The sequence below is a fragment of the Felis catus genome, chromosome B2 (genome assembly GCF_018350175.1).
Source record: "Felis catus isolate Fca126 chromosome B2, F.catus_Fca126_mat1.0, whole genome shotgun sequence".
NCBI classification, from domain to species: domain Eukaryota; kingdom Metazoa; phylum Chordata; class Mammalia; order Carnivora; family Felidae; genus Felis; species Felis catus.
In genome coordinates this window covers 32,152,973-32,163,872 of record NC_058372.1, presented here as the reverse complement: position 1 = coordinate 32,163,872, position 10,900 = coordinate 32,152,973, and the positions used below count along the sequence as shown (strand labels likewise).

General features: G+C 43.7%; 1 protein-coding gene and 1 pseudogene across 8 annotated transcripts in view; both read left to right on the top strand.

The window, feature by feature from the left end:
- LOC111560454 (early nodulin-20-like) overlaps positions 1–10,900 on the top strand; it is a 30,890-nt gene that overhangs the window by 3,415 nt on the left and 16,575 nt on the right. For 7 of the 8 annotated variants that reach the window (XM_045057405.1, XM_045057404.1, XR_006597682.1 and 4 more), the window contains exon 2: positions 10,388–10,556. The exons of the other annotated variant lie outside the window; for it this stretch is intronic. In XM_045057405.1, the coding sequence (XP_044913340.1) occupies positions 10,388–10,556 (169 nt within the window). The remainder of the gene's footprint in view (positions 1–10,387; positions 10,557–10,900) is intronic. 8 annotated transcript variants of the gene reach the window in all.
- On the top strand, positions 6,560–9,599 carry LOC111560453 (annotated as a pseudogene).

The window sequence follows — 10,900 nt, the reverse complement described above, 5'->3', positions numbered from 1 at the left end:
ACAGAGCATGAACAGGGGAGGGGCAGAGAGAGAGGGAGACACAGAATCCAAAGCAGGCTCCAGGCTCTGAGCTGTCAGCACAGAGCCCGCCACGGGGCTCGAACTCACGGACCGTGAGACCTGAGCCAAAGTTGGACGCTTAACCGACCAAGCCACCCAGGCGCCCCTATTCACTTTATGTTTGGTTGCAATAAAAATTTTATTTTTTGGGGGGCGCCTGGGTGGCGCAGTCGGTTAAGCGTCCAACTTCAGCCAGGTCACGATCTCGCGGTCCGTGAGTTCGAGCCCTGCGTCGGGCTCTGGGCTGATGGCTCAGAGCCTGGAGCCTGTTTCCGCTTCTGTGTCTCCCTCTCTCTCTGCCCCTCCCCTGTTCACGCTCTGTCTCTCTCTGTCCCAAAAATAAATGTTGAAAAAAAAAAATTTTTTTAATTTTATTTTTTTGTCTCAAAAGTTTTTATGGGTAATTGTTGTTGTTGTTGTTTTTTAATTTACATGCCAGTTAGTTAGCATATAGTGCAACAATGATTTCAGGAGTAGATTCCTTAATTTCCCTTCCCCCCTCCCACAACCCCTCCAGAAACCCTCTGTTTGTTTTCCATATTTAAGAGTCTCTTTTATTTTGTCCCCCTCCCTGTTTTTACATTATTTTTGCTTCCCTTCCCATGTGTTCATCTGTGTCTTAAAATCCTCATATGAGTGAAATCATATATTTGTCTTTCTCTGACTACTTTCACTTAGCATAATATCCTCTAGTTCCATCCATGTAGCTGCAAATGGCAAGATTTCATTCTTTTTGATTGCCAAGTAATACTCCATTGTATAGATATACCACATCTTCTTTATCCATTCATCCCTCGATGGACATTTGGGCTCTCTCCATACATGGGCTATTGTTGATAGTGTTGCTATAAACATAGGGAAGCGTGTGCCCCTTCGAAACAGCATACCTATATCCCTTGGATAAATGCCTAGTAGTGCAATTGCTGGGTCATAGGGTAGTTCTATTTTTAGTTTTTTGAGGAACCTCCATACTGTTTTCCAGAGTAGCTGCACCAGTTTGCATTCCCACCAACAATGCAAAAGAGATCCTCTTTCTCTGCATCCTTGCCAACATCTGTTGTTGCCTGAGTTGTTAATGTTTGCCATTCTGACAGGTGTGAGGTGGTATCTCATTGTAGTTTTGATTTGTATTTCCTTGATGATGAGTGATGTTGAACATTTTTTCATGTGTCAGTTGGCCATCTGGATGTCTTCTTTGGAGACGTGTCTATTCATGTCTTTTGCCCATTTCTTCACAGAATTATTTGTTTTTTGGGTGTTGATAAGTTCTTTATAGATTTGGGATACTAATCCTTTATCTGATATTTCTTTGCAAATATCTTCTCCCATTCCGTCGGTTGCCTTTTAGTTTTGCTGATTGTTTCCTTCACTGTGCAGAAGCTTTTTATGTTGATGAGGTCCCAATAGTTCATTTTTGCTATTGTTTCCCTTGCCTCTGGAGACATGTTGAGTAAGAAGTTGCTGTGGCCCAAGTCAAAGAGGTTTTTGCCTGCTTTCTCCTCAAGGATTTTGATGCCTTCCTATCTTACATTTAGGTCTTTCACCCATTTTGAGTTTATTTTTGTGTATGGTGTAAGAAAGTGGTCCAGGTTCGGGGCTCCTGGGTGGCTCAGTCTGTTGAGTGTCTGACTTCAGCTCAGGTCATGATCTCGCTGTCTGTGAGTTCAAGCCCCCGTCAAGCTCTGTGCGGACAGCTCAGAGCCTGGAACCTACTTCAGATTCTGTGTCTCCCTCTCTCTCTGCCCCTCCTCGACTCATGCTCTGTTTGTCTCTCTCTGTCAAAAATAAATAAACATTGGGGCACCTGGGTGGCTCAGTCAGTTGAGTGTCCGACTTCAGCTCAGGTCATGATCTCGCTGTCTATGAGTTCAAGCCCCACATCGGGTTCTGTTCTGACAGCTCAGAGCCTGGAGCCTGCTTCCAATTCTGCGTCTCCCTCTCTCTCTGTCCCTCTCCCCCTCACGTTCTGTCTCTTTCTCTCAAAAATAAATAAACATTTAAAAAAATTAAAAAAAGAAAGTGGTCCAGGTTCATTTTTCTGCATGTCGCTGTCTAGTTTTCCCAGCACCACTTGCTGAAGAGACTGTCTTTATTCCATTGGATATTCTTTCCTGCTTTGTCAAAGATTAGTTGGCCATATGTTTGCGGGTCCATTTTCTGGGTTCTCTATTCTGTTCCATTGATCTGAGTGTCTGTTCTTGTGCCAGTACCATACTGCCTTGATGATTACAGGTTTGTAATACAGCTTGAAGTCCGGGATTGTGATGCCTCCTGCTTTGGTCTTCTTTTTCAAGATTGCTTTGGCTATTCAGGGTCTTTCCTGATTCCATACAAATTTTAGTATTGTTTGTTCTAGCTCTGTGAAGAATGCTGGTGTTATTTTAATAGGGATTGCATTGAATATGTAGATTGCTTTGGGGAGTATTGACATTTTAACAATATTTGTTCTATCCAGGATCATGGAATCTTTTTCCATTTTTTTTGTGTCTTCAATTTTTTTCATAAACTTTCTACAGTTTATAGATTCAGTGTATAGGTTGCAATAAAAATTTTAATAAAAATATACGATTTGCAATAGCAACAAAAATATAAGGTACTTGAGAATAAATTTAACAATAGGTGTACAGGCCCTTTGCAGATAAAATGATAAGGCTTTACTGAAAGATATTAAAGAAAATCGAAATTAATGGAGAGAGATACTGTGCACTTAGAAGAACGACCTGATATTGTAAAGATGTCCGTTCTCTCCATGACCTCAGTGTGGGGCCAAGGGGGATGATAAGAGTCTTCTATGCCCAGTCCTGGTACAGTCTCACCCATCTGCCCATCTCAGGAGCAGACTGAGTGGGACAGCCCTTGGTGGGCCTTTACTCCTCCCCAGAGATTTCCTCCTGCAAGCTGAGGAGTTTTTCTTACCTTGCAAATCACATTCTTGAATCCCTCATCCCTTTCTCCCCCTGCTTCCCTTTCTGGCTTGTCTCGCCCTTTGCAGATCTCTCCGCAGATGGCAAGGTGGGCTGTAAAGTTAACCTTGTTATGTCTGAAAGATGTCAACCCTTCACACACCCCCCATCCTACCCCAGCAAATTCTTGTGTTTGCCTTCCTGGAAGGTGTGTTACTTAGCCCCTCACCCTTGCAGGTATTCTGCCTCTGTTACCCTCTCCCACAAAATTTGTTGTCACTGCTTTGATCCTCAGCCCCCTTGGTCTCAGAGTAGGGTGACAATCCAGCAGTTCTGTGACTATACAAAAACCACTGGTTTGTACGTTTTAATTTTGTTAATGTTTATTCATTTTTTTAGAGAGAGACAGACAGACAAACATAGTGCAAGTGGAGGAGGGGCAGAGAGAGAGGGAGACACAGAATCTGAAGCAGGTTCCAGGCTCCGAGCTGTCAGCACAGAGCCCGACGCGGGGCTGGAACTCACGAACTGTGAGATCATGAACTGAGCCTAAGTCGGACGCTTAATTGGCTGAGCCACCTAGGCACCCCTGATTTGTACATTTTAAAAGGTGAATTTTATTTCTCAGAACTATTATGAAAAGCTTTCATAGGCCATTCGGCTTTCGAGTACAATTCATTCAACATTTTTGAAGTGCCCACTCATACCATGTATACTCTGCTAGGCTTTGACGAAGGAGACACACACAGTCTCTTTCCTATCAGAGCTACAAGTTGGGGAGTAAAGAGGAGACAGACAACAAAATATTAGCGTATGGTAGAAGGAAGACAAGTGCTGTTGGATCACCTTTCTCAGAAGTGAGGAGTTGGAGAAAGATTTCCAGGGGAAGCTCTCATCTCAGCTGTGTGAGCAGCGAGATAAAGTAAGCACGCAGAAAAAGTAGCTTCCATCTCGAAGGAGTGGAGAGGTGGTTACAGGCCAGGAGCTGAGGTCCCAAAGGATGGGTCGAGCTTTGTGGGTCTGAGAGGACCCAGCCAGAGGTGATTGATTTCCCCTAAAGTTATTCTCCCTTTATCCCAGGGTTTTATTTGGTAACACAACCAAGGCATAGATAGATACCGGTCCTGTGAGGTGGAGACCCGCTCATCTCCACAGAGTAAGTCATGGCAAGGAGTAGGCCTGTGGTTTATTCTGGAGAAGGAGGCCTCCAGTTTTTCCCAGAGTGTCCCGCCACTGCGGTGACTCCCAGATCCTTGTCTACAGTCTCTAGGGGAAAGGGTGCAGAGAAGCTCTCCAGGGGCCCCCACAAGCTCACCTTCTGGGAACACAGCAGAAGAGGAGCCCTATTCCAGGCCACTTGCCCCAAATCCACAAGTGACAATCATGGGTCAGGCACCAAGATTTGAGTAGCCCACGGGAGAAGAACATAACTACCATTAGGTCTGAGGTGCACTATCAGCCTTTTGTCCCCCAGGGAAGGAAGTATTTGGAGTGGGAGAAAAACCACTAATATTGTCGAGGCTGTGTAGGAAGTGAAGCCCAAGATGGCATGAAGACCGGCCAATTCAAGGTGTGCCAGGGCACGGGGAGTACTTTCACATTTTGTACCGCACAAATGCATTACACAATAAGATGAAAAGAAAATGAGAAAAACGAAATATGCCTCCCTGTCAGATTGGTACTCCCATACATTATTGGTACTTCTTTTCTAGAAGTTTAGGAAACTTGAAAGTGCCAACACCTCTTTTTGTTTTTCTTAATGTTTATTTATTTTTGAGGGGTGGGGGAGACACAGAATCCGAAGCAGGCTCCAGGCTCCGAGCTGTAAGCACAGAGTCCGACGCGGGGCTCGAACCCACAAACCGTGAGATCATGACCTGAGCCGAAGTTGGACGCTTAACCGACCGAGCCACCAGGTGCCCCAGTACTGACACCTCTGAAAGTAATATTCCAATTTAAGAATTTGGTTTAAGGAAATAATAAAAAATGCGCACAAAAATGTACAAAAGTAAAGTGTTGTAAACAACCAAAGTTTCCACTAGTGGATAATTATTAAACAGAAGATGACAAAACTATGATGCAAATTTAATTTACAAATATTGATAATAACACATATATACATATATATGTGTATGTATGTACACACACACACACACACACACACACACACACACATATAGTATACTTATCAGGGACAGTGTGCCTTCTATGTGTGCTGCTGCTGGTGATTCAATCCTGAGCCCTAACTCACCTAGCCCTGCCCTCAGGGAACTTAGAGTCAATTGAAGAGACTCACCTTAAACACAGCCATACCATTCAGTGTACAAGTGTAAAATGAGATGAACTCTAAGGAAGAAAAGCATTTGAGAACATGTGGAACATCATGCAGCCACTGTGAGTAGTGATTCTGGAGACTCTACAGTAACAAGTGTGGCATAATGATACATTTGTGGGAATGCAAGCTGGTGCAGCCACTCCGGAAAGCAGTATGGAGGTTCCTCAAAAAAACTAAAAATAGAACTACCCTACGACCCTGCAATTTTACTACTAGGCATTTATCCACAGGATACAGGTGGGCTGTTTTGAAGGGACACATGCACCCCCATGTTTATAGCAGCGCTTTCAACAATAGGCAAAGTATGGAAAGAGCCCAAATGTCCATCGATGGATGAATGGATAAATAAAATGTGGTATACACACACACACACACACACACACACACACACACACACACACACAATGGAGTATGACTCAGCAATCAAAAAGAATGAAATCTTGCCATTTGCAACTGCGTGGATGGAACTGGAGGGTATTATGCTAAGTGAAATTAGTCAGAGAAAGACAAAAATCATATGACTTCACTCATATGAGGACTTTAAGAGACAAAACAGATGAACATAAGGGAAGGGAAACAAAATCATATAAAAACAGGGAGGGGGACAAAACAGAAGAGACTCATAAATATGGAGAACAAACTGAGGGTTACGGGAGGGGTTGTGGGAGGGGGGATGGGCTAAATGGGTCAGGGGCACTAAGGAATCTACTCCTGAAATCACTGTTGCACTAGATGCTAACTAATTTGGATGTAAATTTAAAAAAATAAAATTAAAAAAACAAAAATAAAAAAATAAATGATACATTTTAAAAGACCATAATTCAACCTTGGTTCAAATCACTTGTCACTGTTACAAGTGACAGTGATATCTTACGGGAAGTGTTGCAAGAAAAGAATTTCATTGACATGAAGTCTTTCAGTGCAGCTTAGGTACAGGTTATAGGTACAGGTACAGGTACAAGTATGGGTACAGGAACAGATATAGGTACAGACAGTATGTATCAAGTACAATGGGCCAACATTTGGCCAAGGGGAAGAAGCTTTTCCAAAATTATTTTTGGCATGCTCTGTTTCTAGTTAAAGTGTAACTACCATTTTATTTTATGTTTTTAATTTATTTTCTAAAGTTTATGTATTTTTGAGAGAGGGGAGGGGCAGAGAGAGAGAGAGAGAGAGAGAGAGAGAGAGAGAATCCCAAGCAGGCTCTGCACTGTCAGCCAGAGCCCGATGTGGGGCTTGATTCACGAACCGTGAGATCATGACCTGAGCCGAAATCAAGAGTCTGACACTCAACCAACTAAGCCACCCAGGCACCCCTCATTTTATTATTTATTTATTTACTTTTCCGTTTCATTTTAAAAAGTGGGATAAAATCAGGCAGCCTCTGGGATAGGCTATTTCTAACTCCAGAAATTATAACCTACAATTGAAGGCTTTGATGATAGGCTTTTTATGAAAGGAAATTGCATTTGTTGAGACTATTTGTTATAGCAAATTGTGTTTGTTTACTTCATGTTGAAACTATATTTGTTATGTGAAATTACATTTGTACATTCACCTTATATTGATAGCCTCCTGTTTGAGACCTTGCTGATTTTGTTACAATTAATCAAATCTGCATATTATCTTGCCAAGTTAGATTCCAAATCTAGAGTATCCCTCCTTGTTAGTTATTCAAGTAAAAAAAAAAAAAAAAAAGGTATTATAGCACATTTGCTTTCAGAAACACATCACTGCATCTGGATCCTCCACAAAGGAGAGCATTTATGATTTAAGGTGAGTGAAGAAGTCTGCCCCCCTGGGGGGACTTGTATATACACTACATTCAAAATTGCGTTTGGGAAAAAAGAGGATGCATAAGAAAAAGAGTGGGGAAAAATAATCAAAATGCAAAACTTTTCACTACATTTTCAAATGTCATGTAACATGGCTATAATACCTAGGTATGAAAAATTCTTTTAAAAAGATTTCCCTGAGACTGAGAATTAAATCTGCCCCCCAGGCCCCCCAAGGATCCACTGAAATGTTGAGATGTTTCTGTGGACACAAAGATTGGATGGGGAACATTGGAAAATTCCTGTTAGCATTTTTCTACCCAAAAACTAATAGAGATTTTTTAGTCCACGTGGTAATTATTTCTCCAGTGACTTTCCAGTTCTCAAAAAGATAAGAGAGCTCCTGACATTAACTACAAACAGATGGCTGGATTCTCTCTGGCCATCTCATCTTTCTCCCTACTCTCCCAGACTATCCAAACACAGCTAACAGCACAGATTTGGAAGAGGAGGGGAAATGAGATTGGGGATGAGAATGCCCACGGGACATTGGGCATGAGGGAATCTTCAGAGGCCAGGCATCATTCAGGTTTCACCTCACGCTACTACGGGAATGTTCTTTTTAACCATGTGTCCGGATCACAGAATTCCACTACTACAAACCGTATTCAATGAACGTCCTAGAGAGTTTCTTTTTTTTTTTTTAATTTTTTTTCAACGTTTATTTATTTTTGGGACAGAAAGAGACAGAGCATGAACGGGGAAGGGGCAGAGAGAGAGGGAGACACAGAATCGGAAGCAGGCTCCAGGCTCTGAGCCATCAGCCCAGAGCCCGACGCGGGGCTGGAACTCACAGACCGCGAGATCGTGACCTGGCTGAAGTCGGACGCTTAACCGACTGCGCCACCCAGGCGCCCCTAGAGAGTTTCTCATAAAGGAAATTTTCATATCCAGACTGGGAAGTAACTGGTCACTTAAGTAGGCCAGAGGTTGGGTTAGATGAAAGAAATGTGGCTTTCTATATTTTACTGTCATTTCTTTGATGGGAAATGCAAGTTGGTCAATAAAAAGGGAGTGAATGCATACGATCCCTCCCTGGAGATACGAAGACCTCCCTCTCTAGTCTCCAGTCCCCATTGCCAAGGAGGCATCACTCACTACCACCACACCCTCCATCTGCAGGGGTAAGCCTCCCAAGAGACAGCCACTCCCTGAGTAAGGTCCATTATCACACTGAAAAGCAATGTCAAAGATCCAGGGAAGATACACCCTTTAGATCTAAGGAATCATCTTCCTTTCTTTGGTCAGTGCTCCTCAGAAAAAATTAATCATAAAAGAAAAAAAAAAAGGTGCTATTACCCTTAATAACATTTTGCTTCATTTTTTATCCAGAATACAAATTCAGTGTAAGAAGCGCTCCCATCAGTAACTGCTTCTTTGGAAAGGCAACAGTTAGTGGTCTCCCTCCCCCTGGATTTTGAAATGTGTTACCTGATTAGCTTGGGCCTGGGAGATGCCAAGAATCATCAACACCCAAGGGCCTGGAAGTTGTAAGACGCTGCAGCTGAGTGTATCTGGAAGCCTATGCCTGAGTCCTGACAGTAGGGAAGAAAGGCCCTGGAAGAGTTTTATGGAAGAAAATTGATTCTTGCTTATAGAGAAGAAGTGGAACAAGAAGCAGATAATATTTTGAAGGATGCTGATATCAGCGATTCCCTGTGGTTGAGGATCCATTTGGGGCTACAACACACAGTGATCTCATTCTGAGAGCAACAAAACTGGGAATCTCTCATCGAGTTATTCAAAATGCTCTCATAATAGATGCTTAGGCTGCTGTTTTGTAGTTAGGTTTACAGTTGTATAAATTGGGAGAGCCAGGTTCTATCGTTTCCCGGACAGGCACTTGGACACTGCAAAGCTTTTTTGACAAAGTGAAGGACAGACAAAATGGCACACGTGCGTTGTGCTTACTAGATATTGAAATAAAGGAGTAGTCTTTGGAACATCTAATCGAAGGAAGATTTACAAACCTCCTTGGTGTATGAATGAAAATCAAGCAGCCCAGCAACTTCTGGAGATTGTTCAGAATCAAAGAATATGAGAAGAATCAGCAGCCACCAGGGAGACACTGTGTTAGCTTAGCCAGGGTTGGAGCTAAGGACCAGAAAATTGCAGCCAGCACTTGCAGCAAACATGCACCATGAACTTGGAAGGACCATTTCACTCCTTAATTATCACAGGAGACAACATGCGTCTGTTGGAGATGGAGATGCTAAGCCTGTTTTCCATACGGGAAAACGGCCCAGAATCCCCAAGCATTGATGGGCTCCGAACATTGACATTTTCCATTGTTAGATGGTTGATTTCAGTCATACATGCCTGTACACGTGTTTGTATAACACACTGAACAGATCTTTTGGTTTATTTAATAAGTTTAAAACAAATGACCAAGCAGAAAGATGTTGACTCAACAATTAAAACAAAACAAAACAAAAAGAATACTTTTTAAAAAAAATTTTTTAACGTTTATTTTTTTGAGACACAGAGAGAGCATGAACGGGGGAGGGTCAGAGAGAGAGACACAGAATCTGAAACAGGCTCCAGGCTCTGAGCTGTTAGCACAGAGCCCGATGCCGGGCTCGAACTCACGGACTGTGAGATCATGACCTGAGCCGAAGTTGGCCGCTTAACCGACTGAGCCACCCAGGCGCCCCAAGAGAATACTTTTTTACAGCATGGAGCCAGGGGCCCTGCGTGGGACGCTGGGCACACAGCAGTGAACAGGACAGACATGGTCCCTGCCTTTTTTGAAGTACTCACCCCAGTGAGGAGTGCAGATAGACGAGCAGATAGAGAGGCAATGACAAAAATTAAGAGATCACAGATGTGGTATACTCAACACAGCATGTACAATGGTACGCATTTTCTTCCCTTTGGATGCCGGAATCTTGAGAGGAGTAAGCGCAATGTAAAATGCATTCACCTTGAGAATTGTATTTAGCTTTTTGATGTTTTCCAAATCTAGTGAGCCCTTGGCTAATTAAAAAGAGGCTTCCCTTCTGCAAAGAAAAATTCATATCTGATCTTATATTTGCTTTATGAAGAAGCCCTTCCCTATGTTTTTCTGCCACCATGGCTTAAATGGTCCAGTGTGCTGCCCATGTCCACGTGGCCAGACTTCTCCAGGGCAAATCCGGCTACAAAGCGTTTTTTAATTTCTCAGAAGTGCAATGTGCTCCCTCACATCCAGGCCTTCCCATTTAAAGCTTAAAAAGATTTTTTCTCCCTTCTCTTCCTTTCTCTTTCAAAATGAGGACCTCTCCATCTGACCGCCACCGCGCCGCCACCACGGAGGCCAGCCCCGCTCAGCCTATCGAGCTGGCCAGGCTCGGCAACGTGCTGGGTGGGACCAGCTCGCGGGGACAGTGCACGCAGGTGCGCGTGGAGGTCACGGATCGCAGGAGCAGTTCCACCCTCCACAAGGTGAGAGGCCTTGGGCGCGAGGGCCAAGTGCTCACCCTGTCAGAGCGAGAGGCTGCGCTGAACTTGTGGCTGGGTCCTGGATGTCTGGGAGGGCCACTTGGCCCACAGGGGTGGTTTGCGATTAATAAAGCGTTTATAGTGTTTAAAAAGGCGGGGGGGAGGGGACGCCTGGGTGGCTTAGTCGGTTGAGCGTCTGACTTTAGCTCAGGTCATGATCTCACAGTTTGTGAGTTCGAGCCCTGCGTCAGGCTTTGTGCTGACAGCTCAGAACCTGGAACCTGCTTCGGATTCCGTGTCTCCCTCTCTCTCTGCCCCTCCCCTGCTCACACTCTGTCTCTCTGTCT